The sequence below is a fragment of the Salarias fasciatus genome, chromosome 16 (assembly GCF_902148845.1).
Source record: "Salarias fasciatus chromosome 16, fSalaFa1.1, whole genome shotgun sequence".
NCBI lineage: Eukaryota > Metazoa > Chordata > Actinopteri > Blenniiformes > Blenniidae > Salarias > Salarias fasciatus.
The window spans coordinates 20,179,822-20,196,890 of NC_043760.1; the positions used below are offsets into that span (position 1 = coordinate 20,179,822).

Genomic DNA, 17,069 nt, shown 5'->3' on the forward strand with positions numbered 1-17,069 from the left:
GAATCGCGGGGCGGCGCCGGAGCGATTAGTTACTTTTTCACTTCTGTCTGCAGACCTTCTCCTCCCTCCAGACAGTCTCTCTCTCTTTCCACGAGTTTTTCACTCTTTCGGTGTCTTTAAGTGGAGCCATCAGGCTGTAGCTCCGTCTACTTTCACGTTTACCGTCATGTTTTGTTTGCTATGGCGCTCTGGCGCAGGCGCACTCTTCCGCGACCTGCGCGCACTGCGCAACGCGGTCTCAATTTCTGGCTGCTGCGCGGACGTCCGCGGATCGGTCCGCGCGGACCCTAGCGGACAGGAATTCATGACGATTTTTACGTCACGCGGACCAACGCGCAACGCGCACCCACGCGGACATGTGAAGCATGGACGGGCCTTTAGAGGTCACATCCCTGACACAGCCTCGTTCTGCTCTTCTCTGGCCATAAAAGCCAGCTGGAGTGGTGGACTTGGAGAGTGTTTTGTTCATGCTACAGTACTTGCAAGATCTACATGTCTGAATAGCGGTGCTTGACCCTGTGTCTCAATGTTCTTATACAAGCATCGTCTCTATGAGGGGAGAAAAACACAGACTAATGGCACTGCACGTGCAAAGCAAGACCACACTTCAGACAGTGCTTTGTTTACCCTCCCTCACTCCCTCGCTCTGAAAGTAGGGGAGCAATACTTTTTTCAGAAATATTTCAGAATGTAGTTTTGATGAGGAAAACTCATCGGGGTCTCTCGTAAATAATGCAATGAAGGATAAGTCTACCTTGGCGAGGGAGAAGATCCGGGTGCTGGAGGGCACAGCCAGCTCCTGCTGCAGGTCCTGGGTGTTGGCCCAGGCTTTCTTGAGTGGCAGCTGGGGCACAAAGCCATCCACTGAGGGATGACACATCCTCAAGGCTTTCTGCACACTCTCCTCAAAGGTCCGGCCAATCGCCATCACCTGGAACCAGGGGGAGAGAAACATGTGACGCTCAAGGTTTATGAAAGAGGTGCTGAGTGTGTGCGTCCGGGGATCGGCCCCCACCTCTCCAACGCTCTTCATGGCGCTGCCGATTTCTCGGGACATGCCCTGAAAGCGGTCGAGATCCCAGCGGGGAATCTTGGTGACGATGTAGTCCAGGCTCGGCTCGAAGCAGGCGGTGGTTTTCTCTGATACGGCGTTCTTGATCTGAGGCAGGTGGATGCCCAGAGCCAGCTTCGCAGCAACAAACGCCAAGGGGTACCTATGAAAACCGAAACAAAAGACGGTAACAGCGTGAAAACAAACAACTGTTTTATCTTTCTCAACTACAAACAAATTCTTTCAAGTGGAAATTATTCCTGAAGTTGAAATGAAGGCATTTGAAAAATATACAAAGTCATCTTGAAGTATCAGTAAATCATTTGAGTATGAAAACTTCTTACCTGTGATAATTCACAAAGCATCATTAAACGTTAAAAAACAGAATGAGATTAATTTTTATTATCAATGAAAGAATTTATCAGGCAGGTTCTTTATTACAATATTTTAAATCAAGTTGAAAATTTATGATGGATGTGCATTTAAAGAAAAAGAAAGGCAGTGCCGTGGCCTACTGGAAACATTTCTACACTTTCTAAGCCCTCAGAGCATAATTTCACAGAGCCCTTATATCCTCTCACCCGGTAGCTTTGGACGCCAGAGCCGAGCTTCTGGAGAGACGGGCGTTAACCTCAATGATGCAGTACTCCAGGGAGGACGGGTTCAGGGCGTACTGGATGTTGCACTCTCCCACGATGCCGAGGTGACGCACCACCTTGATGGCAGTCTCCCGGAGCATGTGGTACTCCTCGTTGGACAAGGTCTGACTCGGCGCCACCACGATGGAGTCACCTGTAAAAGAAGGGCGACGGGTTAGATACAGCGGCAAAATGAAAATAAAAATAAATGTGGGGCTTCTCATAATAATTAGCAAGTCTCACAGCTCACTGAGGTGTCTGTTCTAAAACGCTTATCATAAGTGACTCAGTGACGGAGTTTTGTTTTAAAATGATAATTATCTGGACTGCTTTCAGTCTGAGTTCATGACCTGATTATATTTATTTCTCTGGTAATCATAAAGTAAAGCATCAAACGAAGCAGTGAAGCTTCTGGCTAAAGGCCTGCTCATCTAAAATTTGATGTTGTTGAATCAAATTACTTTGTATACATAAATATAAATGCAGAACTTGAAAATTAAAAAGGTGTTTTTTATATATTTAAAAAAAGTATCTTTAACAATAAACTATAAAAGGCGATAGGCTTTTAGGAAACAGTTATTTTAGATGGTAAGACTGGAATCTTAAGTTAGACGATGTTCCTTTAAAAAAATTTAGTTAAAAACGGGCAATGACAAGTTTTTTGAGGCATTATATTATGTTGTCAGTTCGGGTCGCGCACGCACGCACGCACGCGCGCGCACACTCACACACACACACACACACACACACACACACACACACACACACACACACACACACACACACACACACACACACACACACACACACACACACACACACACACACACTACCAGTCAACGCTTGGACATACCTCCCTCAATACCTTTTCTTTATTTTATTGACTAATTACATTGTAGACTCTCACTGAAGGCATCAAAACTCTGAATGGACAAAGATGCAAACAAGTAGTAAACAAAATGTGTGAAATAACTCAAACCATGGTCAGATGACTGGAGGTCAGGTCATCTGGCGCAGCGCTCCATCACTCTCCTTCTGGCTCAAACAGCCCTCACACAGCTACTAAATGTGAACCAGATGGGATGGTACGACGCCGCAGGATGCAGTGGCCGCCATGCTGGATCAGTGTGTCTTCAAATTTAAATAAATCTCCGATAGTGTCACCAGCAAAGCCCCCTACACCATGACCCCTCCTCCTGCAGGCTTCAAGGTGGAACCTTGCATAGAGGAACCATTGGTTCAACTTTTCTGCACTCCACTGGTCCAACATCAATTCCTGGTTTTTCTTGGCCCAAACAAATCTGGACTGACCCTCAATTCTTAAAGCGATACTTCAACATTTTGGCAAATTGGCCCATTAGCGCAATTCCTTAGTCATTTCGAACAGCATACTTACTGTTTTTGTGAGGCTGAGCTGTTGTTTATTCAGAGGTGAGTTGGGGAAGGTTTTCAGGACGGACACAATGGAAGTGGACGGTATTTTTTGTTCCCCCTCCTCAAACTCATCAAAAACAAAATCCAACAACACCAAAACACTTTGGTGGACACGTTATAATCCGCACATTCACTACGCTGTGGAACACCAACAAATAATATTGTAGCGTTACGACACTGAAGCAAATACTGGGAACTACTTTTTCTTTTGAAATCACTACGCCCAGACGCCATGTTTAGTAAGTAGTTCCGTCTTAGCAATTTTCGCATAAACAACTCAATCTCGTAATTTTGCATTAATATTTCACAGCGTAGTGAATGTGCGGATTATAACGTGTCCATCAAAGTGTTTTGGGGTTGTTGGATTTTGTATTTGATGAGTTTGACGAGGGGTAACAAAAATACCGTTCACCTCCATTGTGTCCGTCCTGAAAACCTTTCCCGACTCACCTCTGAATAACCAACAGCTCGCCCTCACAAAAAAAAGTAAGCATGCTGTTTGAAATGACTAAGGAATTGCGCTAAATGGGCCAATTTGCCAAAATGTTGAAGTATCGCTTTAAAGCAACAATGGACTGTTGTTTCTCTTTACTCAGCTGACTGATTCTTGGCTTTAATATGAATTCTACAGTTGTCAAAAAGGGCCGTCAGCTGCAAACCAATCTGGCTTCTGCACAACACAACTGATGATCCCAGCTCCAGTAACAAGGTAAGAAATTCCACAAATAAACCCTGACAAGACACAGCTGTGTAAGAGACGACCTCATGTAGCTCATTCAAAAGGAGGGCGAGGGTTTTCAGTGCCGTCAACAAAGCAAAGACTGGCTACTTTGAGGAATCCCAAATACAAAACATGTTTCCAGTTATTTCATACTCTTTTGTTTATTGCACAATTCCATGTGTTCAAACTTTTGACTGGTAGTGTATATCCTGTTCACCCTGAAAGAGAGACGACACTGCAATACGGGAAATAAACCAACATGAGCATTACCTGTGTGAATTCCCAGAGGATCGAAGTTCTCCATGTTGCAGACGGTGACACAGTTATCGGCCACGTCTCTCACCACCTCATACTCCACCTCCTTCCAGCCCAGCAGTGACTTCTCCACCAGGATCTGACTGGTTATGGCAAGAGCCTAAACCAAGGACAAGATTTCATTAAAACAGAAAATAATGTCTTTACTGTGCCGCATGCCACTCTTTAGGAAAATATTAAATGATAAAATGAGCAGACGTGAATCTTAGTGACAACTAAATGCAATAATCTAAATGCTACATTATCTTTTACATTGAGGCCAAAAACAAATAATGAAGAGTCATGCAACAAAGTTAAGCTCTAAAGACTAAAAAACAATATTTGAATTCCTTATATCAACAGCATTAGCCCACTAAGAGAAAAAAAAATCATTAATAAAAGGTGGTAGTTGCTCTACAGCACAGTATGTAAAACTATCATAACGTGCTGTGCCCTGTGAAGCAATGCTTACAAAAATGACTGACTTTTTCTCTTCTCCTGAACATGTTTGTAAAGATATAATTATCTGTAGAATCTGTGCAGCCTGCTTACTTAAAAGAATCAAAGACACATGTGAGGTGAGCACACTTCAAAACACAGTGGATTCAATAACGCATTCAACAAGTCTCCATGAGGTGAAATTATTGGTCAAACTTGCACAAAACATTGTTCAATTTGCAATTACAGAGTACATCCTGCATACTAGCAATGTGAGAGTTGGGGATTGCCTCAAACCCTATGCTACATAAGTGGGTTATTTTTCTTCATGTCTGTTTTATTATAGTTTTAGGTTGCTAATCATAACAATATTCAAAAGGTAGTCTGTTAAAGATTAAAATCTATTTGCATTTTTACAGTTTGAGACAAACTTTACAAGCAAAAGCAGGTGCTTACAGCTTCTCTACATGTTATTCACAAGATTTTAGAAAATAACACAAAGTGAAAACACTTTTTTTTTTTTGCTGTGAGAAACTATCTGTTGAAATAAATTAAATATGATGACCTGTTACAAGGACGGTTCATAGTGCTTCAAGTGAGGTAGACCGAAATAAACATGGTCCTGTTCTTCATACGAGACAAGGACAGACTCGGTGAAAAGGACACTTACATTTTTGTGTGGTACTTTGGTAAAAGTCTAGACAAAGCATGACTAAACTATGTCTCTGCCCTGACCTTCATGCATACCAGGTGAACAGCTGCTTAACAGAGCTGGCAGAAAAAAAACCCCATTCAGAATGAAAACATTCAAAAAACCTTGGAAAAAAAGCAGTAAAATATACGACATGGCATAAAAATATGCACCGATATAAAGCGGGCTGGCACAGACAGTTCATTTTGCAGCCTGTGATCACAGATTAGAGCCAATTGAGCTGTCAGACATAATGTCGGAAAAGAGGCAGGCACAAAAGACTGTTGCTTAGCAACAGCAAACTTCCTTTCTCGGATAAAGAGCAAAAAAAAAAAAAAAACATCTAAACAATTTCAAAGGTTTTCATGTGGGTGCAGGTTGGTGTTGATAGGTGACGACATAACATGAAAAAAGTTTCTAACGCTGCAATTAGCAGCATTTTGTTCAAAATTAAATGACTAAATATTTGCTCCCACAGTGAAACAAATAAAATTCATTCTGACCTTTGAAGCAGTCTCCTCCAGCTTTTCTTTGTTCGCGCACAGACCGGAGCCCAAGCCTCCCAGAGCGTACGCTGAGCGCAACATCACCGGGTAGCCGATCTTCTCTGCCGCTTTTAGGGCGTCGGACACCTACAGGAAGCATCAACATGAGAGAAAAACAAACCGCTTTATAGTAGACCTTCGAAAGAACCAATATATTGTGGATCAAATGTAGTCAAGATATCAACAGGCATAATACACATCACAGAAAATTAACTGAACTGCAAGAAATTCTATTTTTCTGTATACTGTGCATTGATTCCATCATTTCTGGCAAATTAAACTGAACATTTTCACCAGATTGTGTAGACAACAGACTGTATTTGACTTCCACGATGTTCGATCTTACCTGGTGGCAACAGGCCAGATGTCAGAAGCACAAAAGCAAGAAATTCAATGGAAAACGGCTAAAAACAACAAAGTAAACAAACTGCTTTGCTTCTGAAAGGCTGCAGGTGGGAATTGCGAAATAACAAGAGATAGAAAAAGGAAAAAAATAAATAAATAAAAGCGCTTTGTAATCTGGTTAAAAATGGGTCCAAGCAGAGAAAGCACAGTCACACTGAGGCAAACTGAGATCGCAGCACTCAACAACAACAATGCATGATAAACTAATGCCGTGCAGCCCTACTGGAATCCTTACCGACTCCACAGCAATACTGGGAGCAATCTTCTCATTGATTTCCAGAAGCTTGTCAGCAAAGATTTGCCTGTCCTCTGTGGCCATGATGGACTCCACCGACGTTCCCAGGACTTTCACTCCATACTTCTCCAAGACGCCACGCTTATACAATTCCACTCCTGAAGACAAGTACGAGCACAAGCTGAACCATTGTTGTCAATTATGGATCTTCTAGTAATAATACATATTACATGTATTATGTAGGTGTATAGGCTTTTTCTGTGATAAATTATTGACTGTGTTTATGATGGAGTGGCATTGTTTTCCCTTTAGAAAACTAAAACACACCACTCACCACAGTTGAGTGCAGTCTGGCCACCCATAGAGAGCAGGATGCCGTCTGGACGCTCGGCCTTGATGACTTCAGTCACAAACTCTGGCGTCACTGGCAGGAAGTAGACTGAGTCGGCCTGCTTGGAGCCGACCTCATTGGTCTGCACCGAGGCTATATTTGGATTCATGAGGACGGTCTTCAGGTTTTCTTCCTGTGACGTTCGAGGTAATCGAACAGGAAACACGCACGATGATTCATCAGCGGCACTTTTATGTCTGGTCTACTGACAATGAGGCCGGAAGACATTTCACAAGAGAAGCACTGATGTTGAAGTTTATTCTTTATACATTTGCTGCCCCTGAAGATGTGTTGTCAGGATATTTTGTGTTTAAAAGGCCTGAACTTACTTCTGAAAACCTTTCAAGTAAAACAACTTTTAACAAAACCCAATGCTCATAAGGGTAAACCTCCATTAAATTAAGTTCTGGTTACCTAATAAACGGAGCACGATAGCAGGATAAATGACACATTTAAAAGCCCATTAGCAAAAAATGTGGAAAAATTAGGTCATTAAAAGTGATCAGACCATACAGTGATGTTCGTCGTCTTTCTAAACTCTTGCTTCGTCCTCATGTGGGTTAAAAAGTCCTTTGAGTCATTGGGTATAAATCATACTGGTCCATCTTCGTTCACAGCCAAATAACCTCTAAACAGTCTTCTCAGAATGTTCTTACCTTCATGGCTTTGACAGCCTGAGATCCAGAGTAGTCAAATTCTCCAGCCTGCCCAATAGACAGACCCCCAGAGCCCAGAACCAGAACCTTTGACACCTGCAGAGACACAGAGAGAGGACCAATGAGCCGGCGTTGACATTAAAAAAAAAAAGTATTGGAAAAACGGACAAAAACTCTAACAACTTCAGATAGTTTTCTTGGATGACGTGTGTGAAGAAGATCAGTGCCTACAGCACATATTCTTAACTCTTTACATGTTCTGTCCACATTTTCCTAGAAAGATCAGCAATGCAAAGCAAACTGACTTCCCTGTGAAAAAGCAGACGTCTGTGCAGAATCTGTCTGTATGGTAGTAGAACCTACACCAGGTGGTGTCTTGCAAGCAAACAAATAACTAAAAATTATACAAAAAAATAGTACTCATAGTAAGAGTGACAACCTAACATATTATATTAGGAATGAGCCTGACGGATCTGTTTGACGTACTGTACCTGGGCTCTTGGAGGAAGGTTGGGTTTAGCAGGCATCACTGACACGATGTTTGCATCCTTCCCTTTCTTGATCAGAGACATGAAAGCATCAAAGAAGAACTGGAAAAAAAGAAAAAAGAAGATTCCTCGTTTAACCAGAAGTCTTGCCCTTGAAATGATTTCATTACATGTCTTTAGATGAAAAATCATCTAAAGACACACAATCAACCTTTTTCTGGGATCATTCTAAAACACTTCAACATTTCAAATGGGGGTAATGTAAACGTGAGACTACTGCTTCTCAGATTTGATAGGCGCGTATTAAAATATGCATATCTTCAGCCATGGATAAGTTTTTTTAAAAGTATAATTACACAAACTTGCGCATACACTAGGCCTGCACAATATATCGTTTGAACATCGCCATCGCAATGTGCGCATGTGCAATAGTCACATCGCAGGATGTGCAATATTTTTATTATTATTATTTTTAACCTTTGTTTTGCTTCGGAAAAGCAGCAAGCTGCTCCATGCTCCGCACAGCCGCTCTCTCCCTCCCTCCTGCTCAGTACTCGCCGCCCCCCTCCCTCCACCACAGCAGGGGGGGGGGTTCGGGCTACACTCTGAACACAGGCGACATGCAGGAGGAAGCGACTGAGGATTTAGTCCCCAAAAGAAGGCCAACATGTGAAATTTGGATATATTTCGCTATAAAAAAAAGACGATACGGAACAAAAAAACGTTCTCTGCCGACAGTGCCTCGTCGTGGTTTCCTCAACACGATTTAATACGTCAAACCTGTTGGACCATTTGAAACGCCATCACAAGCTCCTGTAGTTCCAGTGCAAAAGCAAAGACCCCAGGTGAAACTTCATCTTCTCAAAAAACAATTACAGAAGCCTTTGCCGGTATAACACCGTATGATAGGAACTCCAAACAGCATCGACAAATCATGGATGCAATAACTTTTTAGCTAGCGAAAGACATGGTGCCATTGAACACCGTGGATCGTTAAAGAGGGGTTTTAAAAAATGATCCGCATGCTCGACAAGCGGTATGAAACACCACGTATTTCTCTCAAGTGGCCATCTCCCCAAATAGAGCTATTCAGGTCATCTGGGAAAAATTCTTCTATTTTTAATATTGCAATATATATCGCAATATATCGCAAGCCCCCAAAAAATCGCAATGTCAGTTTTTTCCAATATCGTGCAGCCCTAGCATACACCTTAAAATCTACTGTACACAGATATAGTGGAACAAGTTAATACAGAGTCACAAGACAGCTTTGGCTTTTTTGTTTGTACATTTCAGTGTTGTTGAGTTTTTTTTTCACTTTTAACTCAATAATAATCATGACAACTTCCACTTTCATGGCTGACAAATGTTTTTAGTATTGCTCAAAATGATATTTCATCCAACATAAGGCGGTTTTCTTTTTTTACCACCTTGGGAAGCACAAAGGACATTAGGATATATGTAATCTTGCTTTTCTGAGCTGTTTCAAGCAAAACATTTTCATGCTTTTTCTCTTAATGTTCAATCAGTCTTTTTAGTGCGTAGTAAAGTGCTACTATTATTTATTTTGTTGATCATTTCATATTGAGAGGAGAAACATAAGGCAAACTGAATAGCTGTCTGTGAAACTGAATACAAAAGCATGCATTTAATATATTTTACTTTCAAATATCTTCTATATTTAGGGAATAACTGTAACTAACAGATTGGACTGGTCCTATAGTCAGTCAGTGCATTCTTCCTTTTGCTGCATGTTGCAAAAGCAGGATTTATTGGGTGTACTCTGGTATGGAAGTACTTTAAGCTGTGCCATCAACGTCTTTAATTACCTCTGTGTCAGTGGGGCCGCCCTTCGCCTCTGGGTGGAACTGGGCCGTGAACACGGGCTTAGTGTTGTGCATGATGCCCTGCAGACGATGCAAAGTTTAATATAAGAAAACCTCAAGATATTGTTAACAAGTGAGTCTCTCCAAAATGTTATGTACAAACAAATATCAGCACTCTCCATCCATAAAATGATCCGCTTGACTGCAGCTACAGCGCTGCTGTTAGTACAAAACCTGCAAATCTAAATGTCATGCTTGTGAACTATTTTTAAAAGCAGTGAAACGCAGCTGAATGTCAAATCGCACTGCGTTAAGTAATTGCTCATCTTCATCTACCTCCAGCACGGAGTGACCAAGCTTCAGCATTCTCAAACACAGTGCTATCACAGAAAAACATGAAGGTGAAATGTACACCAAACACAGAAAGAGATCAACCTCGTTGGTTTCATCATTGGCGTTGACAAAGAGCGGGCTCCACCCCGGAGGCAGGGATCCGCTGTCTATGCCGTACCCGTGGTTCTGTGCAGTAATGAAGGCCTGGCCTGTCATTATGTTCAGCACCGGCTGGTTCTGGCCTCTAGGGAAACACATTCATGCATGAAACACAGGATGAAACAGATGCATATTGCATTCACATGGGAAAAAAAACAAACTATTTTTCTGAATTACCAAGATATATTTTCTGGATTTTCTAGATTATAAGGAAACCTAAAATTGTTTAAAAAGCTGTGTTTTTCCTCCAGTAAAAAGAAAGTGTTTACTGATTCTCTCCTGCCATCACCATGGCAACACTTCTGACAGTGACTTATGATTTTAAATCTGGGATTGTTAATAAACTCAATCCAAATTCCAAATATAAACAACATGATGCCCCAATAAAATCAGCAGGGGAAACTTCCTCGTCTCATAATTCAGAAAAATAAGTTTGTTTTTTCTTATTAAACACGGATGACAAACGCTTCAGTGTTTTCTGTTCTGTTTTTTTCTTTTTTTGGTATGACTGTTACATTATATCAGCGTGTGACGCATACAGTGTTTTTAAAAGAAGGTCAGTGGAAAAGCATAACTGGAAGATGCAGGAGACAAAGCTGTCACACAAACCACTTTGTACTTGTATCTTCCTGATCAAACTCTGAACAAGGACAATGTGCTTTAATGTCAGTTTTACTAGATATGCCAAAAAAGAAACAGAAGAAATTTGACTGAGGAAACAAATCCATCTTCAATATTGCCAGACCAGCATCGACCATCCCACTGAACTGCTGGTGATTCAAACAGAACTACAGCATCCGATCCCTTCAATTCAAACGATTCAACCAGATTGACAAAAACTGACCACATAATCTCAGCTAATGTTTTTTGTCTCATGATTACACGAAGCCCTTTTGGTAAACCTTCACATCTAGTCTGGAACTACTGTAACTGTAACAGTCATGATTTTGTTCTAAAGTCTATTTTAAATATTGACAGATATTAAAAAAAGAAAGAATCACAGCCGTGACAGGATGCTGTCTCCCTGCTGCTTCACCTCCTATGAGGCACTTTGGCGATGGCTGTGAGACGCCTGCCCCGCACCCTGAAAGCCACTGAGAGAAATCCTTAAAGGGCTCACCTGTTGCCCATAGGCAGCTTGTATGACTTTGCTCCAGCAGCCAGAGCAGTGATCTGGTTCCCCATACAGATCCCGAAAACAGGCTCGGGACGATCACTCTGCAGCACCTTCAAAGATCAAGTATGACGATTGGATGGTCAACGTTTAAATATTCTATCCGTGTCACAAAAAAATCTATAGTTTAACTTTTAAATTTAAATAACAAACAGTGATCATGAATTCCATGTTGTGCGATCAGGTCTCGTGTTATCTGGGTGAGATTTATCCTCTTCTGCAGCCTCTCCTGTCTGAACCGCAACACTTCCTACCTTGCGGACGTTCTGGATGAGTGTCTCAGCCAGAGCTGGATCTCCGGGTCCATTAGACAAGAAAAGCCCATCATACTCCAGACTCAGCAAGTCCTGGTCCCAAGGCACCAGGTGGACCTCTGCTCCTCGCTGTAACCATTCACATCAACACACACACTCGTCTTACAGCATCGCTCAGTTGCAGTCATACAGCTGAACTGTCGCTACAGCGGCTGAATGTCTGCAAAGCAATACTTTGTTAAAGTAAAATGACATAAAATGAAGAGATTTCTTTCATTCTGGTGTTTAAAAAAAAAGGGGGAAAACTGTACAGCCACATGTAAAAACAAAAAAAAAAAATTAAAAAGGATTTGTCTCCATTTAACAAAATTCATAGGTAACAGATCATGTTTGTCGAGCTGTCAGCTGTGGATCTCTGTGAGGCACAACAGGCACAACCTGTTCTCCCAAACCTCCGTCATTCATTCCCTGCAGCTGTGTCCTAATGAAGAACTCGGTGTAACCGTGCTAAAACCTGCACAGCTCGCTGTGCGTGCTCACGAGCATGTCGGTGGGAGTTAAAAGGTCTTCAGATGATCCGAAATTCATCATTAAATTGTGAAGAAAACATATCTGCACATAGTATGGATTTCCAATGAACACCAGCAGCACACTGACTCCCTGAGCTTAAGGAGTAATTGCTGGCTGTTAAGTCTCTTAGAATGACATTTTTTTCTCACAGGTAGCTTTCAGAACCAGTTATGTCAGAGTAGATGTAACTTTTGACTAAGTTTCACATGTTTGACTCATGAAAGAGGCATGTCAGAAAAGACAAACAAGCTAAATTACCTGTAACGAACTGACAGGACCAGGGTATTTTAGATAAGTATGATCCGGAAAGTCTGCAAACTAAATTCTAGACAACTTGCTATGAAGGAATTGTACATTAAAGTTAAAAAAACAGATCCTCAACTGTGCACAGAACTATATTTTAACAATGTTAATTTACCTAAAACTAGGTGAAGAGAGAGAAACATTACTACCATCTAATATGAAAACAAACATTACATATGCTTTGTGTTTCTATTCAAGTAAACTACATGTGCTACTTTGCATTATTTATAAGAATAAAGTGTATGAACTTTGTATCAAAGTAATGTAAAAGGCTTTTGTTGATGCCAGACTTCCTCATGAATTTCACTTTTAATTACATTAATACTGTCCCTGAATGAAAATGTTCAGTTAATTCATTTCCTCTCACATCGTTATTTCTCATGAAAATTCACATGAAACACGATAAACAGACCCTCAACCCTAAATATACACAGAAATCAACAGCAAACCAGTAATCGTGAAGAATGTTGACTTTTCCTGGGTCGAGAAGGTCATCTGAGGCTCAGTCATGCAAACAGAAACACTCACTGAGCGACCTGCCCTGGTGAACACTCAGTAACAGTAATGTTTCCACCACTGGGTGCGTCTAAACTCACCTTCACCAGCAGACGAATGATGTTATGTTTAATGCCACAATCCACGGCCACCACCTTCACCGGGTTGCCTTTCCCAAAAACTTTGATTTCCTGGCATAAGAAGGGACACAACACAGAGGTTGGCGCTCACAGATATCATCTCCAGACCAAATATAAATTAAATATAAATGCCTGGGAGCTATTACCTTGGTTGAAACCTCGGCTACCAGGTTTCTCTGGTTGGGGTCAGATATCTCAACAGGCTGGCCGTCAAATTCAATCTTTCCCAAAACTGTACCCTGAGGAAGAAGCAAAACACATTAATAAGTGATCAATCATTCCATTTATCAAAGGCAATTTTTCTCCGCAGTACCTTATCTCTGATGATTTTGGTCAGCATTCTGGTGTCAACTCCAAACAGCGCAGGGACCTGGAACGAAAAATGAAATGGAGAATTTCTAGAAAAACTCTTTCCAGCATTATTTTTTTTACAAGTAAAGAGACCAGACCTTTTCTTCTTGCAGCCATTCACCCAAAGACTTGACAGAGTTCCAGTGGCTGTATTCATGGCTGTAGTCCTGCACCAAAAGACCAGACACCTGGAGGTAGCAAAGCACAAAATAAGTCTCGAAAAAGGGTCAAACTGAGGAGCACTTGAGGGGTTTTACAAAATCTACTGTGCTCCAGACGAGTTAAGAGCTGCCACAGATCCTGAAGGGTGTGTTAGCATGGCAGCTGGAAGCAAGAGCAACTGAGAAGAAAGACGAATCATGCACAGCCTTGTGTGCAACACACTAAAATTGACCACTGTCAATGTTGTTTGACATCTTACAAAATCCTGAATATCTAAGTGCGCTGACTCTAATTTGAATAAAGCAGCTAATGCATGTTAGATAGCCCAACTTCAGTAAGTTTCTGCTATTTTTATGTTTCCTCTGGCTGTTTTACAATAATGCTACTTTTTCCCCAAATCAGACAAATACAAGAGCACAAGCGACATCCTGCAAATAACCAGAAGCTGCAGACAGTTCGTGGCTTGGTTGGTACAGCGAGACGTCTTTCAGTCGCAGGGGTTTCAGGGTCGATCCCTCATCTCCCCCTGTCCATGTGTCTGTGTCCTTGAGCAAAATACCGAATGTGACGGGAACAGTGCAAAGCACTTTGGGGACCGTCGAAGCGGTGGAAAGAGCTGTATAAGTGAAATCCATTTACCATTAAGTTTTACTTGACGCTGGAGCCTAAATGCCTCCTTTCACGTGAAGCCTTCACACCAAGACATCTCGATACAAGAATATCAGATCTTACTCCTATTGTAAAAGCTACAATAACCGGGCACAAATTAAGCAACGCTGAGAAATATTTAAAGCATGTAGTCTGCCCCCACAAACATTTAGGAATAAGTAACAGAAAAAAAAGGTTAATTTTCCAGAAAATGTGATGAAACTACATCAAACACCCAGTGTACATTTTATAGCATTGCAAATTCATAAACTGTGGTTTCTTCACATATTTTAGATAATTTAGATTTGATATGTTAAAGTAAATTTGTAACAGCAGTTTTTAATCTACGGAGTGACTTAACAGTTCAGAGTGTCCAACTAAACTGAAACAACTTGATCCAGTCTCAGTTGTTTTTTTTTTTTTGGTTTGTTTCTTCTTCAACCAGTTCGTGAGTATTTACATTCACCTAAAATCAGACTTGGTCAAATCCAGGTCATATGGAAGGAAGCCAACTTCAGACAGCAACACTCTGAACTCTGACCGAGGATACTGGGAAAAAAACCCCGACAACTACGTAATGGCAAAGCAAACATTACTGTAAAAACGACTGACTACGTAACCAGCACGCTACAAACGGCCTTTTCTGGCTTTATAAGCAGCCACTGAATCACATTCACACAAACAAGCAAGTAACGGGACCCATGTGGAAATGAGAAAGACACAGAGACGTTCTGTGGTCGTGCCAACAAAAACAGAAACGCTGCGATCTGTTCTAGTGATCACAACAGGTCACACCGATTGGGTTGACACACTCCACTGCCTGATGGGTCATTAGAGATACGCAATGTGTCCCTGCCCTGGGCTGAAAAAGTGCTGCGTGGTTCAGTCCCGGCTACTTTATTTAATACCAGAGAGCCACAGATGTACAAGTTGTTATATCCTGCATGCGCACGCACACACACACACACACACACACACACACACACACACACACACACACACACACACACACACACACACACACACACACACACACACACACACACACACACAAACACTCACTCCAAGAGTGGAAATTAGTTGGAATGAACACGAAGTACATTTAACCAGAATAACAGATTCCACTTCAAAAGATGATTGGTTATCTACCTAATGTTTTAGTCCACTCGGTTTAAAAAAATTGAATTGAAAAAAAAATTACAGCAAATATTCAAGAAGTTTGACAAAAGCACAACTTAGAAAACAGCTGATTTGTGAACACATCTTATTTTAATTCCGTTTTTCATTCTTCTCGATTGTGGCTCTTGAATTCATGTCGTAGCTTTTGAGAAATACGTTGCGCTCTTCGTATACACGTACATTTCAGCTTTTGTGTTGATGTGTGTTTTGCATGTGTTGTTTGGGCTTCTGCATTGCGGCAGCCACCAGAAATTTGTGTTGTTGAACTCAATAAATATTCTGGGCTGATCGCTCAGGCCAAAGCAGAGGCAAAAAGCAAAAAAAAAAAAAAAAAAACAATAAATAATACTGATTTATAAACACAAACACACAGTACGACCGAGGTCTCCTAAATGCCCGGCAGCATTGAGCCACGGATGAATTTCTTGCCTGGATGCGCTCTGACTCCACATGCTTCCTCAGACCCAGCTCGTCCAGCTCCTGGGTGTTGGGGACTCCATAGTTCCCTACAATTGGGTAAGTAAGTGTCAGGATCTGACCTCTGTAGCTGGGATCAGTCAGCGCCTCAGGATACCTGAAGAAAGAGCACAGCAGGACACGCATGACTGGGCATCCATGCAAACCTGAACCTTGTTCTCTGTAGAAAATATAATTAAAAAAATTAAAAAATAACAATAAATATGCTTAGAGTGTGAGCTTGCAAGTGGATACACAATCTATTTTACATTTCTTTTTTCAATCTGAGATGCATTTGACCAAGTGTACCGAGTTCAACTTCAGTCAGCATGTCTCTTTCTTACCCCACCAGGCCAGTATTGAAGACCAGCTCTCCAGCTGCTGAGGTATTGTGCCCGAAGGAAAAGCCTTTCATCCTGGTGCCATCCTCCAGGACGAGGTGGGCTGTCTGGGCCTGGGAGTTAAGAAAATAGATAGATGGTCTTTTTTAATATATATGGAGTTAAGAAAGGGGAAAAAAAAACACACCAAAAACTTTCAAATATTCATGTTGTAGATTTTGAATTTAGAGGTGATAGCAGCCAGTGAGCCTCTGGGATTTGGTGCTGAAACTGCAGGTCACTGTGAATTGTGCCGTGAATGCTGAGACAGACAAATCTGTTCTTCTGCTCTGTGTGTGTGTGTCTGTGTGAGTGTGAATGTGAGTGAGAGAGAGGGGATGTGCCTGCAAGTGTGAGAGAGAGACAGCCAGATACAAAAATGATTTATGTGCATAAAAAGGTTGGCATGACCTGCTGACCTCAAATAAGGGGCCATCACATAACCAGTGACCTATATTACACTTCAGTTCCCCTCACAGAGGAAACTTCTCTTCAGATACAAGAATAAGAAATGAATGAAAATCAACAAATCAAGTATAAAGCACATAAAGCTCTGACTGTACTTTTATACTAAAAGGTTAAAAATGATTGGCTGCAGGTAGTGAGGATTCTTCAACAATAATTAGCAAGCTTTCATGGATCTGAATGCAAT

General features: G+C 41.5%; 1 protein-coding gene across 1 annotated transcript in view; it reads right to left on the bottom strand.

Annotated features, from left to right (window-relative positions):
- cps1 (carbamoyl-phosphate synthase 1, mitochondrial) overlaps positions 1-17,069 on the bottom strand; it is a 63,307-nt gene that overhangs the window by 45,413 nt on the left and 825 nt on the right. The window contains exons 2-20 of the mRNA XM_030112546.1: positions 16,382-16,491; positions 16,011-16,155; positions 13,691-13,780; positions 13,555-13,611; positions 13,388-13,480; positions 13,203-13,292; positions 11,734-11,862; positions 11,426-11,532; positions 10,249-10,390; positions 9,817-9,894; positions 7,991-8,089; positions 7,500-7,595; positions 6,787-6,976; positions 6,453-6,610; positions 5,771-5,899; positions 4,115-4,259; positions 1,633-1,843; positions 1,016-1,214; positions 755-931 (exon numbers count right to left, since the gene is read on the bottom strand). Coding sequence (XP_029968406.1) covers positions 755-931; positions 1,016-1,214; positions 1,633-1,843; positions 4,115-4,259; positions 5,771-5,899; positions 6,453-6,610; positions 6,787-6,976; positions 7,500-7,595; positions 7,991-8,089; positions 9,817-9,894; positions 10,249-10,390; positions 11,426-11,532; positions 11,734-11,862; positions 13,203-13,292; positions 13,388-13,480; positions 13,555-13,611; positions 13,691-13,780; positions 16,011-16,155; positions 16,382-16,491 — 2,445 coding nt within the window. The remainder of the gene's footprint in view (positions 1-754; positions 932-1,015; positions 1,215-1,632; positions 1,844-4,114; positions 4,260-5,770; positions 5,900-6,452; positions 6,611-6,786; positions 6,977-7,499; positions 7,596-7,990; positions 8,090-9,816; positions 9,895-10,248; positions 10,391-11,425; positions 11,533-11,733; positions 11,863-13,202; positions 13,293-13,387; positions 13,481-13,554; positions 13,612-13,690; positions 13,781-16,010; positions 16,156-16,381; positions 16,492-17,069) is intronic.